At 39.9% G+C, this 24,381-nt stretch overlaps 1 protein-coding gene across 1 annotated transcript; it reads right to left on the bottom strand.

Annotated features, from left to right (window-relative positions):
- Positions 1 to 316: 316 nt before the first annotated feature.
- Positions 317 to 23,382, bottom strand: LOC139326907 (coiled-coil domain-containing protein 171-like; the record flags this gene model as incomplete). The annotated part of the gene is made up of 5 exons (XM_070956650.1): positions 317 to 418; positions 6,308 to 6,454; positions 17,846 to 17,977; positions 21,109 to 21,299; positions 23,208 to 23,382. Coding segments are annotated over 5 exons (747 nt in total), but the record flags the coding sequence as incomplete, so codon positions are not given.
- Between the last annotated feature and the right edge of the window lie 999 nt (positions 23,383 to 24,381).

The raw sequence follows: 24,381 nt of genomic DNA, 5'->3' as shown, positions 1-24,381 counted from the left end.
ATAGAATAACTATTGATCCAGTTTGGTATGATGACCAGTGAGGCTACATCAATTTAGGAACCAATCCAGGATGTTTAAATTTCACTTTGCCTTGCCGACTGAGGCATAAAAATCCTCAAGTTGTCCAGCATGTTCTATTTTATTAGTTAATTGGTTACAAACCAACTGTCCACATACTTTCAAGGATTTTTTCTTGAAATAGGACTACATTTCATACATAAAAACATAAGATTAAATGTAAAATAATGAAACCCATGCTAACCAGCCAGGTGCAAAGAGCCTGCAATGCATTTATCAGTTCCATATGGTGCTTTTGTCAATTTACCTGAATTATTTCAGAATTAAATTTAGATTCCAGATGTGACGCTCTCTCTGCCTCGATGTTTTCTTCCAGTTTTTTTACTCTGGCCATAGTTAGCTGTTAAAAAATCAAAGTTAATAAGAGGTTAACAGCACATACACACACCCCTCAAGCGCTTCTCAAAACTCTCAGTTTAAAAGTACGACTAATATCAATCCAAACTTTGCTCAATTGCATTGGCTCCTAATTACTTCCAGATTGATTCGTGTTCTGTGAAGTTTTACAAGGGCCACATTCAGCATACCTAAGTGATCGTCTTCTCCTATATAAATAACCAGATATTTGTTTCATAAGAACTTTATTGCCTGGAGGTATTCTCAGTGGGTGGTGCCACAGTAGTAGAATATTCAGAATCCAGTATCCTGCAAATATACTGCTCACAAATACTGCCTTTTAATCTAATCCATTTTAAAAGGCGGTCAAGGGTTCCTTATTTTGCCTAACTTCGGTCTCTACGTGGTTGTGACACTTTCTCTAGGGTGGCCGTGTTTTTAAATCTCTCCCATTTTTTTATTATAAATTATAATTAATATCTGTGCAAAACAATTCAGAGAGGCCTTTCAGAGAACCAGTAAAATGCCCTTGAAATACACTGCTTGATGCATACTTCACTTCAGCAGGATGGTCAAAGCATCAATTGTCCTTGAACCCATACAGGTAGTCCTCGACTTATGACCACAATTGAGCCCAAAATTTCTTTAGCTAAACAAGACAGTTGGTTAAGTGGGTTTTGTCCCATTTTATGACCTTTACTGCTACTGTTGTTAAGTGAATCACTGCGATTGTTCAGTTAGATTTGTTTAACACATTTGTTAATATTTTTTTTTTACTTTTTTTTATTTTATTTTTTTAATTTGATTTATATGCCGCCCTTCTCCGGAGACTCAGGGCGGCTTACAAGGCGTTAAGCAATAGCCTTCATACTTTTGTATATTTTATACAAAGTGAGCTTATTGCCCCCACAGACTGGGTCCTCATTTTACCTACCTTAGAAAGGATGGAAGGCTGAGTCAACCTTGAGCCTGGTGAGAATTGAACTCGCAGTAATTGCAGGCAGCTGGAAGCTAAATACTACCTTTAACAGTAGCATTAGTCTGCTGCGCCACTCACCCAAATAAATCTGGCTTCCCCATTGATTTTGCTAATCAAAAGGTTGCTAAAGGTGATCACATGACCCTGGGACATTGCAACTGTCATAAGTACATGCCAGTTGCCAAGTGTCCAAATTTTGGTCACATGACTAAACAAATGGTCGTAAGTGGAGAACTTTCTATACGCTCATGACATATAATAGTTCTTGTGGTGACTACTCTGGCTATTTGAGAGGATGCTGCTTTTAGATCCTTTCAACAGTAATTTTGAACAGTTGCTTTCATGAAATACACCTCTAAATGATTTACACAGCCTCAATAATCAATCCATACTGCATACGGCAGTGGTGGGTTTCAAATTTTTTTACTACCGGTTCTGTGGGTGTGGCTTGGTGGGCGTGGCATGGCTTGGTGGGAGTGGCTTGGTGGGTGTGGCAGGGGAAAGATACTGCAAAAACTCCATTCCCTCCCGATCAACTGGGACTTGGGAGGCAGAGAATAGATGGGGGTGGGGCCAGTCAGAATTTTTACTACCAGTTCTCTGAACTACTCAAAATTTCTGATACCGGCTCTCCAGAACTGGTCAGAACCTGCTGAAACCCACCTCTGGCATACGGGTAATCCTTGTTGAATGACATTCAATGACTGTTCAAAGTTAGGACAGCACTGAATGAGGAGGACGTATGACAGGTCTTCATTGTCACAGCCATTACAGCATCCCCACGATCACAAGATCATAATTTGGGTGTTCATCACCTGACACACAGTTATGACATTGCAGCATCCTGCAGTCGTGATCACCATTTGAGACCTTCACTGCTGACTTCCAGCAAGCAAAGTCAATGGGGAAACCTGCAGGAACTCACAAACGGCAAATCACATGACCACAACACCCTGCAATCGCGCAGGATTTGCCTAATGAAGACAAATGGAACTGCCGCAACGACCATTGTAAATTGGCGCAGTCATGTACCATCAAGCTTTACAACCATAGCAACAAAGTTGCCACTCTCAATTACCATCTTGAAGTGATGACTACCGGTCCTCTTGCGGAAAGGCTAACAAAGAGATAAACAGGACAGGACAGAATAACAGAGTTGCAAAGGACCTTGGAGGTCTTCTAGTCCATCCCCCTGCTTGCGCAGGAGACCCTATACATTGCAGACAAATGGCTGTCCTGTTTCTTTTTAAAAACCTCCAGTGATGGAGCACCCACAACTTCTGAAGGCAAGCTGTTTCATTGGTTAATTGTTTTCAGAGTTAGGAAACTTCTCCTTAATTCTAGGAGCTGAGCCAGTGGTGAAATCCAAATTTTTTTACTACCGGTTCTGTGGGCATGGCATGGTAGGCATGGTATAGCTTGGTGGGTGTGGCTTGGTGGGAATGGCAAGGGAAGGATACTGCAAAATCTCCATTCCACCCCGCTCCAGGGGAAGGATACTGCAAAAGCCCCATTCCCTCCCCACTTCTGGGCTGGGGGAAGGATATTGCAAAATCTCCATTCCCACCCCACTCTGGGACTAGCCAGAGGTGGTATTTATCGGTTCTCCGAACTACTCAAAATTTCCGCTACCGGTTCTCCAAAATCTGTCAGAACCTGCTGGATTTCATCCCTGCTATGAGCTAACAAATGAATAAAGAGACTTTTACTATAAAAATCCACATTTCTGGAGTAGATTGCTTAAAAATTTATTCCTAGTTTTTCTTTGAAAAAAAATAAGATTCTCTGGCTCTTCTAAAAGAAACAGGTAAACTGTTCTGACATTGATTTGTCTGAAAAGGTATAGGGTTTCCTGACTGAATAGGGAGTTGGACTCTGTTTTTCTGATAACATATTCTGATAACATCCATACTAGTTAAAACATACTCATCTAAACACATCCATTATTTCTTCCAGCACCTAATGGTTCCATCAACATCAAGACACTGGGAAAAAAATAAAGACTTATCTATAAAGCCAATGCAGAAATTGTTTGGCTGCATGTGCTCACTTCAGTAAAAAGAACGTCTAGGGCAGGAGGGGTATTTTTATTTACAACACATTTCACTTTTATAGGATTTTGGCAGGTAAATAAATCAAATTAGGACTCCAGTTCCAGATAACTGAGCTGGTAGCCTCTTAATTCATAAAACATAATAACCTAATAATTTATTCAGACTATAAATTCTTATCTCCTCCCCATAAACTTTTAAAATATTTCCTTCATCTCATATTACAGATTACGTTTATTTAATAAGTCCATACATAATAAAAGCTATGTGACAAAACCAAAAAGAAAAAGAAGCAAAAATTAAGCCAAGAGAGTGTGAAAATCTGGCTTTACACCAAGAAATGAGAATTGCATATCAGCAGTTTTCTGGTTCTAATAAAGATAAGGAGGCCTGAAAATGTATAGACTGAAAAAAAAATGTTAAGGAATTTAACATTTTAAATTCAGGAATCAAGGATACAGAGATTACTGTTAAATGTTCTACAATTGATCTCAAAAGCCACTAGAGGGCACCAAAGGAACACTAACACTAAAGCGACATTTTCCTTTTGGTATCAGATTGACCTGTGCTGTGTTTAAAAACATCTTAATTACCTAAAAGAAAAATAATACCCAATACTCAGATTATCCTCTTCTCGGAAAATTTAGAGGACTTTCCACATAAGATTGGGCAACAACTATCTCAAACTGCTAGGATTTATTATTTAATGCCTAATCTCTTCCGCTCTTGACCAAAACCACAAACCATTTAATTTCATCTCCTTTGTAATTCCAGACTTTAAAGGTTTTTTTCTAATTCAACATTAGCATGATAAAAAAAAAAATAATTGTTCTTTTTTTTTAAATTATCCCTGAACTGTGTAGATCCATAGGCCATAGCAAACTAGTTGCTCATTAAAAAAAAGCTCTCCAGGGACTCTGTAAATTGTTTCCAAACAAACTTTTGGGCAACCTCTTTTTCTTTGCATTCTAAGAAATAAAAAGATGTTATAGCAGCACACTGATGATTTGGGGTGGATCCTATCTCTATATCCACCCTCCCTATTTTATTCCTGGCATTCTTACCCAACCTGATACCCTCTGGATGTACAGGTAGTCCTCCACTTACAACAGTTCATTTAGTGACCATTACACTGAAAAAGTGACTTCACACTTATGACTGTTGCAGCATCCCTCATGGTCATGTGATTTACATTCGGATGGTGGGCAACTAGTTCGCATTTATGACGGCTGCGGTGTCCCAGGGTCACGTCATCCCCTTTTGCGACTTTCCGATAAGCAAAGTCAACAGGGGAAGCCACTTTCCCTTAACAACCGGATTATTAACCCAACAACTGCAGTGATCCACTTAACAAACGTGGCAGGAGAAGTCGTAAAGAGAGGCAAAAGTCACCTAACTAACTCATTTCTCACTTAGCGACATACATTTTGGGCTCAATTATGGGTTTAAGTCGAGGACTGCCTGTATTACAATGAATTATAATTTCTTGGATTGTGGGTAATGGGAGCTGCTCTGTGAAAGGCGTCAGGCTGGAGATCGCTGCCTTGTGTCGATTTATTTCAGAGATTTATTTGTGGAGTGGTTCAGGCCTCTTCTATTCAGCCAATTTCTGCTTATGCAACCGACTTCCTCTGAGGGGCACACAGGGAAAGAGAGACCTCACTCAACCAACAGCAGGGGTGGGTGTTACTTACCTTTACTACCGGTTCGCAACGGGGCAACGTGCACTTCGCTCTCATGCACACACGCTCTTCTGTGCAAGCACAGAAGCATTTTGATGACATTGGGGTTGCTGGGCGGAGCCTCCTGCCGATTTTACTACCGGTTCTATAAAACCGGTGCGAACCGGGGGCAACCCACCACTGATCAACAGGATCCATTCAACTGGCAGATGGGTATCACTTCCCGGTGCCTGATTGCCATTTGATTGAATATATCTGTATCTATATCCATAAAGTCACCCAGCTGGCTTTGTAGCTAAGGTGAGACTAGAATGCACGGTCTCCTGGTTTCTAATCTGGCGCCTGAACCACAAACAGATAACCTCTGTAATAAAAACTCTTCTTTTAAAATTATTGATACAAAGCTGTATCAGGACAAAACCAAGTATTAATAGAATACAGGCAGTCCTCAAGTTACAACAGTTCATTTAGTGACTGTTCAAAGTTACAACAGCACTGAAAAATGTAATTTATAGGACTGTTTTTCACACTTATGACCTCTGCAGCATCTCCATGACCATATGATCAAAATTCAAATGCTTGGCAATTGGTTCGTATTTACGACCGTTGCTGTGCCCCAAGGTCACCTTTTGCGACCTTCTGACAAGCAAAGTCCATGGGGAAGCCAGGTTTACTTAACAGCCGGGTTACTAACTTATCAACCGCAAGGATTCACTTAACAACTGTGGCAAGAAAGGTTGTAAAATGGGACAAAACCCACTTAACAAATGTCTGACTTAACAACAGAAATTTTGGGCTCAGTTGTGGTCGTAAATTGAGGACTACCTGTATAACACAATGCAAAACAGAACAGGAGCTGACAAAATCCACTCTCAGGTGAGTGGAAATTTCTGGCCAAAGCCCAAGGCCTCTTATAGGGATTTATAAACTCATTACGCCAAAGCTGTGCAAATAAGAGAAAAGCCTCCTTTATCTGACTTAAATTACGGAAGAAACTGCTTTTTAAAGTATTTTCCTTTCCTTTAGGGCCTTTCGCTGGTATTTCCTTATCAACTTTTACTCCAAAGGGCCTCCACAAGGTCTCCTCGCTATTAACGGCTCCTTTGCAATGAAACAAACCCCAGGAACAAAACGGAAGGCAGCTATCGGATACCAACCTCATTATTTGGTGAAGTTCTTACCTCAAGTTCTTTTCTAAGCCGAGTCTCTCGCTCAGCACCAAACTGAAGTTCGCTGGCCTGTCGCCTCAAGGCTTCTGAACAGCCATTATGTTCTCTTTCTAGCTCTTGTATTTTTTTGTGGACATTCTGCACCGTGCTGGTGCTTTCCTGGTGGGAGAATAATAATTAGTTCCAACTTCAGTATTTTCCCTGAAGAGAAAGATTTGGAGACAATTTACTCTTGGTCTTTAAATCTGAGAGTAGGATCAAGAGTCTTCACACAATTGAGAATTACACATTAATTGGTATGGCATAGTTGTCCCACTGAAAGGTCCCCATGATTTTTGTCTGCCGGTAGCCCCAAACACCATTACTTAGAAGTAGGATCTGCACTATCAATAAGTTTCTAAGTAAAAATGTTTTAGGGGTTTTTTTCCCTTCTATACTACCTAAGGAACTTCCATTTACCAGGGGTCTGCAACCTTAAACACTCAAAGAGCCATTTGGACCCGTTTCCCACAAAAAAGAAAACAACGGGAGCCACAAAACCTGGGTGGGCGTGGCCAACTCAATATCACTCACTTCCACCAGTCACATGACTCCCTAGCCACGCCTACCCAGCCAGTCATTAGGGCAGAGAACCAGGTGTTAAAAAACACCGGGAACCACAAAACCCTTTTGACATCTCTCCCTCCCTCCCTCCCTCCCTCCCTCCCCCCCTCTCTCCCGCTCTCTAGAACTCTCTCTCTGTATCTCTCTGTCTCTATCTCTCCCTTTCTCTCTGTATCTCTGTCTCTGCCCTGGCCACTTCTCCATCACCCGCTGTCACCCTTACCTTCTCAGGCCAGGCAAGGAGTGACTGGGAGGGAAGGGCAAGGGGCAGGGCCAGCCAGTGATGGGATCACCTGACAGGGAGCCACAGCAGAGGGCCCAAAGAGCTGCATGTGGCTCTGGAGCCACAGGTTGCTGACACCTGACTTAGGACATTTAGAGGTTCACATTGCCATTTTAACTGTTTCAACTTCAGATTTGTTACAGGCTTACATAACACAGTACTTCTAGATAAAAATAACAGGACTAAAATTATTCTATCGACATTATGGTATATTTTTAAAATTTATTCCTTTCCTTTACATTCCACCTTTTTGCCACAAGTCTCAAGCCAGTTTCTGCTTCGTTTCCCATTCACCCATTCCCATTCACTGCCACTCAGCGTCAGTGCCAGTTTGCGTTGAGTCCATGACTAGCCCACAGAAGATTACCCAGAGAAATTCCGATTTCAATGTATATTTGTATCCAGATCCCTCCACAATAAATCCTACATGTTAACTATTACTCCTTGGTTCCCTTTATTTCCTAACAACAGACACCCACATGCAATCATTTAGGCCAGTGATGGCGAACAGTTGCGCGGAAGCGTCGAGTACGCACACACTCATCAGGGCCATGCTCTGAAAAAGCCAAACTTCCGGTTCTAACATGCATGCGTGCCCGACGATCAGCTGGCTGGCACGCATGGGCAGGCTGGTTTTCGGCACTGCCATGGCGCGAAGGGATCGCGCTCTGGAAAAGCTGAACTTCCAGGTTCTAGCGTGCATGCGTACCCAACAATCAGCTGGCCGGCATGCATACGTATACTGGTTTTCGGCACTGCCGCACACACGAAGGACAGCTGATCGTCGCACGTGCATGCGTGCCAGAAACCCAGAAGACAAACAGGCAAGGCCATGCATGCCAGGCCATGGCTTCGTGTGCCACTTTGGGCACACATGCCATAGGTTCGCCATCACGGATCTAGGCTATACAGTATGATCACATATGCTTAACATGGGAGTCCCAGGATCCTTCAAAAAGCTATCAACACAGAGATTTTTTTTTTTAATTATTGTGACAGATAAAAACAAGAACAATTATTATAGCGGTATTTAGTTAAAATATAACATTCCATTAATTCAAACGATTTCTGGTTCTGTCTTTGTTTCACTTTCTTTGTTGGCTGATTCAGTAAGTTTTTAGAGAACTGTCCTAGCATGAAGCCAAATATATTCCTTAGCTTGAAAGTGGGTATAGACTCCTGTGTCACACAGAGCATACCCTGTTTTTTCAATACAGGTAGTCCTTGACTTACAACCACAACTGAGCCCAAAATTTCTGTTGGTATGAGAGAAAGTTGTTAAGTGAATTTTGCCCCATTTTACGAGCTTCCTTGCTGCAGATGTTAGGTGAATCACTGCAGTTGTTAAGTTAGTAACACGGTTGTTGAGTAAATCTGGTTTCTCCATTGATTTTGCTTGTCAGAAGGTCACAAAAGTGATCACATGACCCAGGGACACCGCAACTGTCATAAATATTAGTCAACTGTCAAGTGTTTGAATTTTGATCATGTGACTATGGGGATGCTGCAACCGTCGTAAGTTGCAAAATGGTCCTGGGTCACTTTTTTCGTCACTAAATGAACTGCTGTAAATCAAGGACTACCTGTACAGAGAAAGTGAAACCTTAATAAAGTCAGCTGCAAAACATAAGATGTTTTGTCTTTAAGGCTTTGCTTTTGGTAAACAGCTCATCATTTTATTAACCGATAATGCAGCATGTTTCTCTGCCCCAATTTTGGTACGTAAGAGCATTTGTGACAAGAAGGAGAATGTAATGATGAAAAGCAAGTCCAATCCAGAAATCATTGAATAGTTCTGTGTTTTAGTCACCGAGAAACGTAATCCAAAAGAGTTTCACGGTGGAAATTAAAAGCAAAGGTCTTGAGACTATGAATTTTCAGACCTGCAACTTCTCATTGCAATGCATTAAATCAATTTAGAAAAGGGAACATGGCAGGCTGGTTATTAGTCTGCCTGAGCACTTCACCTCCTCCCTTGCTACATCAGTCAAAACGATCTCAGTGGGGCATGTATTTACTGCCACTGCTTAACTGTCTAACACAATGCTTTCTCCGTCATTAATTCCTAAGATTCTTGGTCTTGTTTTAGCACAGATGCCTACAACTCCTCTGTGAGTGGAGGAAAGATATAATTAGCTTGTTTGCCTGATAAGAATTCAGCAGCAAGATCAGAGTATTTAAAGCTGCACTGAAAACGAGTAATTTTGTTCTCCCTGAAGCAACATTTGCAGTCTTAATCCCAGATTCTAGGCACCAGACAATTCAAAGGTAACAAAATTAGAACTAGCTCTGCAGTCTTACAGTAGAACAAGCCTTCTAATCCAATCACGGTGACAGACTGATGTGCTAGAACAAAGCAGGTTGATCCCTGCTGGTTAGCCTAACAGTAGCATGTCTTCTAATATTTTTAGTTTTTCAATCTCACCATCTCTATTCATCTGCTGCTCAAAACTATGTTGGATTAAACCCCTTATTTTCATCAAGCTTCAGGATGTACCAACAACCACGTCATACATTCTCCCTCTAATTGAATTCAACCAGGCCTCTCTCCTATTGAACTAAAACATAACCCCTGAATCTATGTGTGACCCTAAACCATGCTTTAATGCTAATTATAATATGTGGTTGGATTCCCACATAACAAAAAAATCGAACCAACCGCTGCAATAACTTAGCTTAATGGGCAAAGTTAGCCCTTTCCACACTTTCATCTAATCCAGGATGAATTTCCTGTGGCAACTGTCCCCCCCTCCAGCTGCCCCCTGCCATTTGGGTGGTGAAATCCGTTAAGCACCTGTTGGTCACTTCAGAAAGTAGATGACCAGGGGTATCCAACCTTGGCAACTTCAATTTCCAGAATTCCCCAGCCCAGAGATACATTGAAGTCCAAAGATCCTAAAGTCGCCAAGGTTGGACACTCCTGGTGTAAACCCAACTCTTCCCCTTTAGTCTCTGCCTTTGGGGGCCATTCTGCTTTGACAGCACAAGGATCAGGTTCTTTCCAAGCAGGTTTTCCTCAGCCCAGATACTCTGATCAATCAGGTCACCAATTTATTTGTGAGGATAGAGGAGAAAGAAGAGCGCTGATTTACTCTCTGCTACCTCACAGCGCAACAAAATCTTTCAGCTGTTATCAGCTACAATGTTCTTCAGTCATTCCAGTCTTCCTTTAGCAGACAGTTCCATGGGATAGTGGTATAGGTATGGTCAGCCCTATGGCCACTCCAATATGAAGAGCCCTGGACTCAGTCCTCTCCTGCCCCCCTCCATGTTTTTCAGCATCTCCATGCCATCACCCAGTCACATAATCCATTGATTTGGAAGCACTTGATTTCCAACTGAATATCATCACCTCAAGTCCAGCTAAGAATTCTGTCTTAGGTCTTAGTATTTGGAGATTGCTGAAACCTAGGGGGGCATGGCAAGTTATTTATTTCTCATAGTTGTCTGTCAGCCCCAATGATGTCTCTTGGGAGAGAGGCACTACCTCTGAGGAAGTAGGTCTGTTGTTTAGGGGTCTTTGTGAATTCATAGTTACTACTAGATGGAAAGGGAGACGTTTTAGTCATCCCACCCAGAACAAAAGGATTTCACAACAGTGGTTCACATTCTTATTGCTACTCAGACTGGCATGTCACAATGTCCTCTTCATGGAGCCATCCTTGAAGACCACCCAGAAACTCCCAACTGGCAAGTAATACAGCAGCTAATTTGTAATCAGGCACTCATCATCATGAACACATACATTTGTACTGTGAGCCCTACATTTGCCACCAATAGGTTCTCACACACAATTCAAAATGCTTGTGACATGCTGTCAAGTTCTTTATGTGGGCCAGCACCTAAACTGCTGAAGAGTTGCCTTCCTCAACCTCTTACCTAATACAACCAAACTGGGAGAAGCTGCCTGTTGTTACCCATCTCAATGAGATGAGGCAAAAGAGGTTTAACTAAAAGAGAACTTTTAGTTCAAGTGCTTATTTTGTGATTTAGTGTCATTTGAAGTTTGTCTAGCCTCACCTTTGTGGTCTGGAACATCTAATAGATGTGGGAAGAATGGAAGAAACAGGAGTGTTGTGAAAAACACATCTGAGCCCAGGTGGAGGAAGGGGAAGCATGAAAAAGAGTACCTATGCCTAAATTATGCTAGATATAGATTGAGCTAGAGAATTCCATTATATTACCACATCAGCAATAAATATATTTTCAGACATCCAAAGATGTTCTTATTTCTTGTTTCCTCAGTTTGCTTGCCACTCTGGACTTGACCATTGCCTTATGGAAATAAACAGAGCCAGAGCTTTTCCAACGATTATTGGGGGTTTTATTAGAACAATATATCTGTTATTTAATTATTAAATAACATGAGCCTTGATAGTACAGTGGTCTACGCACCCTGTTATTAACACAGCTGCCTGCAATTTACTGCTGGTTCGAATCTCTCCAAGGCTCAAGGTTGACTCAGCCTTCCATCCTTTCTAAGGTAGGTGAAATGAGGACCCAGTTTGTGGGGGCAATAAGCTGACTTTGTATAAATATACAAAAGTATGAAGGCTATTGCTTAACGCATTGTAAGCCGCCCTGAGTCTCCGGAGAAGGGCGGCATATAAATCAAATTTAAAAAAAAAAAAAAATTACAGGCATTATATTTAATTAATAATGCACTGATTAGTTCACCTTTGATGCTTTAGTGTACATTGGTTTCCTAATGATGATTTCTGAAATAAACTGCCAGAAGCTCATTGTGAATCTGTCAACATACAAATGGCTATAAAAAAATATGTACAATTTTTAGTGTATAAATAAAAATAAAACACATTCAGATTTAATATGGGGTAGAATGATGTTAATTTCATCATCCCCAGTCAGTCTCTTCACCTCATGAAGGAGATGTCTTCATGTTGTATTAATGGGGTAGCAAATGATGCACCTTTTTCCCCCAAAAAAGAGGGTGAAAATCTGGGTGCATCTTATACTCCGAATGTAGCCCCATCCAGCTTCTCAAATGGAGATTTCAGAGGCTGAAAAAAGCATCAGAAACGAAGCTTCAGAAAAGAAGCCCCCAAACAGAGCTTCAGAGGCTTTTTTTCTGAAGCTCTGTTTCGGAGGCTTTCAGAGGCAGGAAAAAAAGTTTTTTCTGAAACAGAGTTTCAGAAGCAGAAAAAAAAGCAAAAAAAAAAAAAGCAAAGCACAGAACTCACCCCTGGGAACAGCTGATTGGGGGTATTCCAGGAGGCCGATCCACCTGCCAATCAACTTTTTTCTTATTTTCCTCCCCAAAAACTAAGGTGTGTCTTATACTCCGGTGCGTCTTATACGGCAAAAAATACGGTACTTGTTTTTATAACATGCCATTGACTGCATTTAAATAGTTCAGCAGCCCCCCCCCCCCTTTTTTTTTTTTTTTTTAGTAAAATGATGTTCTGTTTTGTTGCAATTTAATGCTAGTTTCGGTCAAAAAGATTTATGGGACTTCCATCAGTCAAGGACTATGCCAGGTTTTGATTGCATGTCAAAGGCAAGCATGCCTGCAAAGCAGATGGCATCAGAGCCTGTTCTGGGAGGTGGTTTGAGAATTTTACGCAATAAAATTGGTTCAAATTTTGCCACTTAAAATGTCCAATCATCAAAATTGTAAACGAGAGGACCAAATATTAAAGCCCATCTAAATTGGGAGCGACAAGCAGCTCCTGTAAAGCACAGTACACTGACACCAGTCATACAAGTAACAAAAATAATATTTTTTAAAAAAAAAAATTCTGAAATGGCAATTAAGAATGGGAATTTAAGTTGAACTAATAACTGCCAAATTAAATTTACAGATACATTAAGAAGTGGAAGACAGGAATCAATCACAATTCGACTGGGTAGCGCACAACAAGTTGACCATATATCTGCTTAATAAGCCAAAGCATCAATGAAACATTGCTATTCCCTTTATGCAGGAGCAAACCAATTTCATCCAAATCAGAAAACTATGATTTATGGCTTTAACCAACCAATGTATTAATACGAACAATAGGTTCATAGCATTCCAAAGCCATTAAATCATAGCTTTCCAGTTCAGTTGAAGAAAGCTGTGTTTTACTTATGCAAAAGGGAGGGTGGGGCGGAAGAAGGGATTACATGTGCTCAAAAAAAGATTTATTGATATTTCAGTTTATTAAAGCAAGCCATGATCCCTGAAATGTAATACTGCTATATTAGAATGCCATTTGAAAGCAGAGCAAGTATAAAATGTAGTTATTTCTTACAATCCAACCTCACTATGTGAAAGGATATTGATTTCAATACTTAATCCCCACAACTCCAGTGGAATTAAAATAGGTCTATGGTGTGTCCAATTTAAAATAAAGATCCCTCTGTTATAAGTAAGCTTAGAAGTTTCTCATGCAATGTTGGGTTGTTAGCCACAAGATGATGCTGTTGTATTTGTTACAGAAAATCCTATCTTCTTCTAGAAAGTAGGCAAAGATTCAATATAAATCTTTCAAAAGCCCATCAGTACATATCCCTCTGCTAAAAATTCTTCTAAGGGCTTATGATTGCGTTTCTCTTCGCTACAGACAATCATTTTTATTCAATTTTCACAGATACTTCTAAAATAATATTTACAAGCCATAGCTTACATCTGGTTCAATTGACTTATTGAAGGGACTAGATCTTCCATTTCAAAGCTGCAATATAAATTGCTCACAGGTAACAGAAGGGAAAGATTAAAAATCGAATTGTTAAAGTAGCAATGAGCACACACCAGATTTACCTACAAATATAAATAATGCTAAGAAAGATAGAAGGAAAGAGGAGAGGGTGCCTGGCAGCAATGTGGCTAGTTTTAATTACAGTGGACGCAATGTTATCGTAGTAGACCTGAATAACCAGGTTTAGGACAGATTGCCATAGAAGAATCTATCTATGTGACTTCTAAGGATCAACACTCATCATAATCAGATCAAATCAATGCCCCCCAATTAGATTTTATATGTATTTATGAACACACAAATAGACACTTTATTATCCAAGAGTAAGAAATCTGCAGCTGTTCAGAGATTACGGAATTAAAAATCCTTGCATGCTTCATTTTGGCTACGCTACCAAAGCTGAACTGTAATTCAACATTTCAGCAGCAACAGATAGCCCAGTTCTGTAACCTGTTAGCAAAGATTATATTAATGTAATATAGTGTAAAGATATTTATTATTATAGTCAGCTACACACCTAACCAGATGTTTAGACAGGATTTGGTCTTTTTAATCCATCTGTAAGTCTTTGCCAAGGACATAAAATAGGCAGAAGCTGTTGTTTGATGGTATTAAAGGTGTTGTCACAGGATGTAAAGGTATTAGAGGTATTGTCACAGTTTGTAAGTTGTTCCAAGTAAAGCTGCCTTTTGCAATTGACTGATAGTGATTTTATTGATGTCAATGGTGATGATTATTATTATTACATTAGGATATTTTCTCCTTTTAAATTTAATCCATGCTACTTGGTACCAGCTTCTTTTAAAGGTATCATTTCTCCTTTAAATCCTTTTTGCCACTATTAATTTGACATTTGACTTTCAAATAAAAACAATTCTTGCAAGAATATCAGTGTATTGGCTTTTCCTTCCCTTGCTTTCATTGTTCTCTGAAAATTAGAGTTTGCTTAATACCTTTTCAACAGAAAATTACTTTAAAAACAATCTCATCTTCTTGAGATGACTGAGGAAGTTAACTTTTTAATGTTAATTTTTAGTTAACTACACATCTTCTGTACTTCAGCATATACGGGGAGATAAACCTGACTGGCAACATTTATATTTGTACCACAGGAAACAATAAAGATATTACTTTATTTCCTGTGATACAAATATAAATACTGGTGGTCAGAAAATCGCCCTACTTGAACATCAGTCACTTTCTTAGCTCCTCTTTCTCTTTTCTTGTTGATTGGCACTGTTTCAATTCCGCCCTTATGAAGAGCTCTGGAGTAGTTGAAACTCTGTACTCTACTTTCTAATCTCAAATTAACCTAAAATGGATTTTGGAACAGATCTGGAAGTAATGTATCTACTGTACAGGGTAAAAATATGGAGGCCAAAGAGCTGGACATGCAGAGCAGCCTTTTCCAACTTCTCAGATATATTGCATGAGATTTCTGGAATCTGCAACTAGTGTGGCTAAAAACATGGTGCCTGGTAATTTTGGGAGCAATCTGAATGTATCAGATGTATATGAAGTTTTTAAGAAGAGATTGGATAATCATTTGTCTAAAATGATATAGGGCAGTGATGGCTAACCTTTTTCTCGTCGTGTGCCAAAAGTGTGTGTTCGCATGTACAACAGCATGCATCTGTGCTGACACCCATAAAGCAATGCATGCGCATGACCCCCCGTGCTTCCCCCGCGTATGCACCTATGACCCCCCCCTGCGCTTTGTTTTGGGCCTAGTAGGCATCCCTGCAACCTCCTAGGCCCCAAAAACGGGCTGTGGGGAGAGGGGCATGCCGCATCCCCCATGCCCCGTTTTGGGCCTAGTAGGCCTCCCTGTAGCCTCCTGGGCCCAAAAACAGGGTGTGGGTGGGGTGCGCCATACACCCCCACACTCCCCCCACCCTCCGCGTGTGTGCGTGCAACCCCCGCCCCCCACATATCACAAAAATCAGCTGGTTGGTGGGAGGCACGCGTGCATGCGCGATGGAGTTAAGCTGAGCAACAGCTCGCGTGCCCACAGAAAGGCTCCAGCTGTGGCACGCGTGCCATAGGTTCGCCATCACGGGTATAGGGTTTCCTGCCTAAGCAGGGGACCTCCAAGGTCCCTTCCAACTCTGTTATTCAATGTTCTATATACTAAAAGTACTAATTTACTTCAGATTAAAACTATTTTACAGAACAGCAAAAACATTAGCAATCCAAATGTAACCACCTGAGTGCACAAGTAAATCTTCAGGTGGTACAATTTGTGATGCCAACCATAACTGAACAGGGAGAAATGTCTACTACCAGGGTCAGGAATACCTTCTCTTAGGAGACTGTAAACTTCTAGAGATAAAGCCTCATGAAGAGGACATCCCTGCTTTTATCGGGTCAGTACATAAAGAAGCTGACCTATCAGATAGCCAGGCTAAGCAGACTTTTATATTTTAGTACAAGTGTTGAATCTTCCTGTACAGCATCCTGGCCTTTTGAACTGCAAAAATATGTTTGCGGCAGGCTGCCTCCTTAAATACTTTGCACTAGCTGCAGCCCAACTAACTCCTAAGGCCGTGATGGCGAACCTACGGCACGCATGCCCAAAGTGGCACGCGAAGCCATGTCGCCCGGCACGCGCAGCCTTGCCTGTTTGTCTTCCGGGTTTCTGGCTGTCTTTCACGCACGCAGCAGTGCCGAAAACCAGTGTGCGCATGCACGCCAGCCAGCTGATTGTCGGGTGTGCATGCGTACCAAAACCCGGAAGTTTGGGTTTTCCGGAGCACGATCCATTCACATGTGTGGCAGTGCTGAAAACCAGCATGCGCGCCAGCCAGCTGATCGTCAGGCACGCATGCGCACTATTACCCGGAAGTTCAGCTTTTCCGGAGGACGGCCCCGTTGAGCACACGTGGGCATGTGCGACATTTCCACACGACCTTTTTGGCACTCGGTGCCGAAAAGATTCGCCATCACTGTCCTAAGGCATACCCATCTAAGGTATATAGTATTGTAATCATTTGGTCTAGAAATTTGGGACTTTACTAGTGCACTTTTAATATTAAGCAAAAATCAAGAACACGGGTGGGGGGGCATAACCTCACACTGACAGCAGGGAAGTTCAAAAGTTAGAAAGTATTACTTCACAGAAAGAAGAAATGGAAGCTTGGAACCAACTTCCAGCGGAGATAGCGGGTCAACTATCAGTAACTGAGTTTAAAGACGCTTGGGATAAACAGTTGTCCATCATCCAACAGAAATAAAAAATTAAATAAACATTAATAAAATATATAAATAATAATTAAAAATGATAAACAAATAAAGTGAAAAGAAAACAAGCAAAAAAAAAACCCTCAAAGGACAGACTCAGTGGATTACTAGGTCATTTTCTGCTATTAGTTTTCTATGTATCTATGAATTACTGCGACTGGGATATTCTGGCCAAAGATAGTATAAACAGATATCTTTAAGAAAAGATTAAAGGTAAGAAATTAAGGAGAAGAAACAGTCTACCATTATAGATTGACTATCGTGTTGTAAGAAGAGACATCAGCTTACAATATCCAAAGGGCAAAAGTGAAATAATATAATAGTACTGCCATTACAGGTAGTCCTCGACGTACAACAGTTCATTTAGTGACCCTTCAAAGTTACAACACCCCTGAAAAAAAAAGTAACATGACAGTTTTTCACACTTTACAACTGTCGCAACATTCCCATGGTCATGTGATTAAAATTTAGATGCTTGACAACTGGTTCATATTTATGCCCCATGGTCATGTGATCCCGCTTTTGTGTTGTGGCCCGTCATAAAATGGGACAAAACCCACTTTTACAAATGTCACATTTAGCAACCTAAATTTTGGGCTCAATTGTGGTCATTAATCGAGGACTACCTGTATTTTTAACAATTAATCCAATACTATTTTTGGCTTATAAGAAAGATATGACTACTTCTAGTTTAGCAGCATTACCTAACATAACAAAAGATACCTGCAACAAAAATTGGAGTTCATTTCTTTCTGATTTCCAATGTTCTGCCTGACACCTAAATTCTTCTTCTGCCACTTTTATGATCTCTGACTCTATCACGTTCTTCTGCTCCTTCTGGCATTCCAAAGTCTCCTTGATGTAGACACAGGTTAAAATGAACTTATCGTAACATACTGCAGGCTTTACATATAGCTTTAAATATATATATACAGGAATTAATTAAAGCTATCAAACATTGTATTGTAGATCCAGGTTATTATTTCCTAATTTTACCAGAGACAGGAGAAAACCATTTTATGAGGTTTCCTGTGCACTCAGTGAATCAGTCGGAATCGATTCTACCTTTATTCAGTTATAGTACAGGTTGTCCTCGACTTACAACAGTTCACTTAGTGACCTTTTGAAGTTACAACGGCACTGGAAAAAAGCAACTTCTCACCATTTTTCACACTTATGACCGTTGCAGCATCCCCATGGTCACGTGATTTACATTTGGATGCTTGACAACTGACTCATATTTATGAAGATTGTAGCGTGCCAGGGTCACATGATCCCCTTTTGCGACCTCCTGACAAGCGAAGTCAATGGGGAAGCCAGATTCACTTAGCAACCGTGTTACTAATTTAACAACTGCAGTGATTCACTTAACAAACGTGGCAAGAAAAGTCGTAAAATGGGGCAAAACTTACTTAACCAATTTTTCATTTAGCAACATAAAATGTTGAGCTCAATTGTGGTCGTAAGTTGAGAACTACCTGTACTTAGATTTAAGGAAAAATAATATTTTTTGCTACACTGAAGGGAAAGCGAGACATCTTTCTTTAATAAGCAAGAAAAACTGCCTTTGTATCTGAACAAACCAGGGTCCAGGTTTGAAATTCTGCCTTGGGCAAATAATTTACTACAGAGACAGCAACATTGGTAAACATTATTGAATTGCAACTCCCATCATGCCTTTCCTGTAGCACAGGTGGTGCTGATGGGAACTGCAGAGCAAAAACTACTGAAAGCACATACAATGTCAATCTCTGCTTTGTGGATCAGACTAATTTTTAACATGTGAAAAGCCCTCACTCTTTTCTGTCTCTCAACTGACCCTGCTACCTTCAACTACAAATCACTATTTTTTTCTTTCATGAAACATTTGCCTTAAACATCTGGTACCTTGGACAAGAACTTCCCCACCCAAAAGAACATCAACCTATATTCTCGGATGAGTAGGCTACATTCTCCATCATGAATGTCTTGGAGAAAGCAAGGAATGCAACTTAAAAGAGGACCACACACTAAACCAGGCATGTCCAACCTGTGACCTATTGGCCATGTGTAGCCCTGGACAGCTAATAACGCCACCTCACAAGATTGTACACTTTTAACATTAAGTGAGTTATATACATTAACTATATTATATCTTTTATATATGGCCCAAGAATTCCTCTTCACTCAATGAGGTCCAAGCAAAAGAAAAGTTTGGATACCCATGCTCTAGACCAGTGGTTCTCAACCTGTGGTCAGTGGACCTCTAGGGGGTCCATGAAAGCTTGAAGAAATGTTATTATTATTTAAATCTTGAGTTACATCTTGGGGGTCCATGGCCACAAAGGTTATTTAAAGGGAGCCCACGGTGAAGAAAAGGTTGAAAACCACTGCTTTAGACTTTTCACTGGCCAAGAACCATTAAGACCTCAAGGAACACTGTCGTGTCAAAGAAAAAAAATCAATCTCCCACTTAATCATTTAGCGTTTAGCAGTTTGCTTACCTCTGTGCCCGAAAAGTAAGATTTATTATATTTAGCCAGGAAAACAACCCTGAATTTAAAATATTCCGCCCCCCCATCCTGCGGAGCAAGACAAAGGCTCATCCCTCTCTATCACTGTGTTCTAGAAAACATGAAATCATCAATTCGCTTTAAAGGTAAACCCTTTGTCAAAAAGCAAACATTCCTTCAGATGAAGTCGGTTCCAGAATGTTGCAAGTGCCTAAACTTTCCCTTTTCCTTTTCCCACTGAATCCCTCTTCGGTTTGTGTCGTATCTTTTAAACTGCAAGATATATATATATATTTTTGGAGCCTAAGAAACTTTTTTGTGGAAAAACAGAGCAGAAAATACAGTGCTAATAAGAATATGTGTTTACTTTCTTCTGAATCATAACATTTCTATTAAATACAGCAACAGCCATAGGAGTGGGTCAGAAAAACGACAACTGCACTGCCCCTTTGTACAGATATGCTATGTTGATGCATACCATAGAGCAGGGGTGTCAAACTCAAGATCCGGGGCCCGGATCCGGCCTGCAGAGTGCTTATATCTGGCCCGTAGGGCCGCCCTGGAAACAGTGAAGGACTGGCCTGCAGTGCCTATGCCAGCAAAAACAGAGCTTGGGAGGGCTGTGTGTGGCCCTCCCAAGCTCCGTTTTCACTGGCAGAGGCTTGCAGGAGGCCATCGCAGCTGAAAACAGAGCTTGCGTGGACTGTTGGCAGCACTCCCAAGTTCCATTTTCACTGGCAGAGAGTTGTAGGAGGCTGTTGCAGATGAAAATGGAGTTCGTGAGGGCCGCAAGAGGCACTCCCAATGCCATTTTCACTAGCAGAGGGTTGCAGGAGGCCATCACAGCCAAAAATGGAGCTCACGAGGGCCACGGACAGCACTCCCAAGCTCCGTTTTTGCTGGTACAGGGTTACAGGGGGCCGTCGCAACCGAAAGGGAACTCAGGACCCCGTTTTTACAGGAAGAGCACTTGGACCACCACAGGCGCCCCTGACATGAGTGATGTCGAGCTGGCCACGCCCACCCTGGCCACGCCCACCCCGGCTCCCCAAGGTCAAACACAACCCTGATGCGGCCCTCAATGAACCCCTGCCATAGAGCAATGTTTCTCAATCTTGACCATTTGAAGATGGGTGGACTTCAGCTCCCAGAATTCTGTGCTAAGCCCTGCCCCTTTGTACATACATGCTATGTTGACACATACCATAGAGCAGTGTTTCTTGACCTTGATCACTTGAAGATGGGTGGACTTCAGCTCCCAGAATTCCCCAGCCAGCTATGCTTGAGGATGATGGTTATTATTGAAGCTCTATACTATGGCAGTGTTTGCCTTAACCACTAGACCAAACTGGCTGGCTGGGGAATTCTGGGAGCAGAGTCCACCCATCTTCAAATGTTAAAGTTGAGAAATACTACCATAGAGTATAAAGCTCCAATGATAACCATTATCATTAGTCATGAACTCCCTGAAGACACCACTAAATAAAGGCTTACCTTCAAAATATCATCCAATCTCATCCTTTCCTTCAAAAGGGTTTCGTATTCAGCATGACAGGTACTAATAAGCAACTCCTTTTCTGATAACTCATTGATAAATCTTCGCTGTTTTTCATCCCACTGACATTTATTGATGTGAAATGTTTTCTCTGCCTCATTCAATTTCTGCTGAAGAGCTCTGATGGTTTCTGTTGAAAAGAAATGCAAAGTGATTCTCAAATACAATTAAAATGTGAACTAAAGTAGCATAGGTTCTTCTTCTACAATATGCAAAAAGCAACAAACCAAATATTTTACAATGAACATTGCAATGAACATTGCAGTAATTCTATTAAAAACAACAATCCTTTCAAATTAGTCATTTTACATTAACAGCACAAAAAACAGGTTAAACGCAATTTCTATCAATGAAGACGTTTTGTTATATATATTTGTTACACCAAAGAACTAGTTTGGTCTAGTGGTTAAGGCATCAGGCTAGAAACTGGGAGAACCAAGAGTTCAAATCCTGCCTTAGCCATGAAAGCCAGACCCTGGGTCAGTCACTCTCTCTCAGCCCAACCCGCCTCACAGGATTGTTGTAGGAGGAAGGAATATTAGATACAAATAAATAAAATACTCAGGACAATATACTATCCCAAATGATAATTTTGTAAATAATCTATGAATATAAATCTATATTTAAGGCTACAAATCTAGCCTTAAAACACCTACCAAGTACTTTGTTTTCTACAAACTCTTGCCTACTTGTTTTAATAACGGTCTCCTTAAAGTATTTAAGTCACAGCGCTTAAACCAATGAAATTAAAATGTCAATGTATAAATCTTGAAGATATCCCTAAGTAGCTGACAGTAAGATGTGTTAGACAGATACTGTCCTACAATGTCTTGTTAAGAACACAGTAAGACAGCTAAACACGTACATATTGGGGGCAATCTACAGCCCTAACAAGGAACATGTACCTTTTTTACATAAACATTTTACATTTTACATTAAACAATTGCAGGAATGCAGGAATAGACAATTAATACTGGTCAGGAAAAAGAATGTAAAATTTAATGGATTTATAGAAAAGAGTAAATCTGGGGGGGGGGGAATGCTACTAGTTATATGTAAATTATGAATTTGCTTAACTGGCATCAGTTTATTATAGTTGGAAAAATAATCCACTAGCTATTATTTAAAGTTGCTATTCAGCCAAGTATACAACATAATCATGATGTTAATATCTTTTTAATTAGGTAGTAATGAGCACCCAACAGAATCACAATAATTTCAAAATTATGTACCAGTTCTGCAAAGACTTGGAGACCAAATATTTTCCCATCTTTAATTTATATAGACACTGACTCTCTTGTTATTAAAAACAAATGATATTACTGAGAAATTTTTAAGAAATCCAGAAATATTTCCAAGTTAATAAGCAGGTAGGAATTGAAACATGTATAATATAGGATGCTATGAAGCTACTTATAAATATTACTCTATTAAACATAAGCAAGTAAAAGGAAAAATGAAATGGACACAAGATAAATAATAATTCTGATATATTTACTGCATTAAAGTATAACAGATATTAGTGATGGGTAATAAAATATTACTAAAAATATAAGGTTTAGTAAATGTAGATATTACAAATGTCATTTTGATGAATCATTTTTCTAAACTGTTAGCACCTGCTGTTAGAAAACAAAATAAAATTAAAAAATGAATGTATCACTGATACAAAGAGACCAAGAAAAAATGTAGTTAAATGTAGTTAAATGAAGTTAGAAATTAAATTATTACATTGCATTTTAAATAAAAATAGACTCTAAGTTCAGAATCCATGAAACTGACTATGAAAATGTGTCAAACAGTTTAAAAACTCTAAATCTGATAAGTTAAGTAAGGAACATAATAATGATTTTAACCAAACAATCAGTAATGGTAACAAAATGGGAAAGACCCAGGAGATTCAGACTTGAATATTATAAGGTGTTCCTAAAATAATAACTCCCTATTTATGTCAGGAAAACACTGTTAATGAATTATGTTCATAGGGGAAATGTTCACAAATATGTTCATTATTTATTGTAAATATTCTGAATTTTACCTTGCAGTTGTTCTATTTGTTTGTTTGCTCCACCTAATTTTTCTTCTGATGAATACCGTTCTATACCAACTTCTTTCCTTGCTACAGCTAATTCATACTCCAGACTTTGTCGGACAGCTTCGCTCTTCTCAACTTCTGCTCGCAGTTTTGCAATCTGGCTTTCATAATTTGATAGCTATAAATGAAATAATGTTTTTTTAAAAATTTACACGTAACTACTCATAAATTATTTTTTGAATCCTCATATTATGTAACTCTTTACACTCAGATGCCCTTGAAACAAATTAGGTTGAAGGGTTTGTGAAAATCATTTGAATTTTCCTTTTTTTCCCCTTCTTTCGCCTATTGTTAAGATGCCAAAATGCCTTTACATGACTGTTAAATTGCCTACTTGAAAATTAATATATTTACTTGAAAACATTACAAATCCATAAAAATCAAAACAAAATCTTGAATGGTATGTCCTCCTCTCTGCAGCGTGTTTCCCCTTCAGGAATAAAACAATTAATGAATCTCCAGTCTAGAAATAAAGCTGTTGAGCTCCAAGCTTTTGGATTTGAACAATAATGCATAGATAGAAATGATAGTCTTCTTGATGCCTTTAAATGGAGAAAGGTTTTCCAATGATAGACGGTTTTAGTTTGTCATATCCTGCTACAATAGCTGCAGACAAAAGCATGTATTGATATTTCACAGCCTTAAAAGCTTGCATTGTCTTTTCCTCTTTGGAAGTGTATATTCTTTCTGACGGTTCTCTTCCAGAACAATTCTGTGCCATCAAAGCTAAGGATCTACTGTGCTGCTTCATCAATTTCATTGATAGCTTCTTTTAACATCAGGATGCAGGTCTTTGCTGCATTTCTATTACCACCAGCAACTTCACAATTCACTTTCACGTTCTGAAAATTAGAACGTGAAAGTCTAAGTCTATTAAATTACCGCAAAGTTTGCATAAACTTCATCATACTTCCGTTCACAATGTCCGTAACTTGTTCACTTCAAATGTTCATTTCATTTGAATGCTGCTTTGTTAGCTGATTTTAAATTCAAACTTTTTACTTGTTAATTGTTGAGGTGTTTTCTTCACTGTTGAATTAACGAGGCTTACAGTAGCTCATATACAATGGAAGATAGGCTTTGCATGCCAAGACTCTTTATTATTTTCACTTTCTGC

The sequence above is a fragment of the Pituophis catenifer genome, unplaced genomic scaffold, assembly GCF_029215685.1.
Source record: "Pituophis catenifer annectens isolate HBS135680 unplaced genomic scaffold, rPitCat1.0.hap2 SCAF_315, whole genome shotgun sequence".
NCBI lineage: Eukaryota > Metazoa > Chordata > Lepidosauria > Squamata > Colubridae > Pituophis > Pituophis catenifer.
The sequence above is the reverse complement of the archived record's forward strand: the minus strand, read 5'-3'. Positions and strand labels throughout refer to the sequence as shown.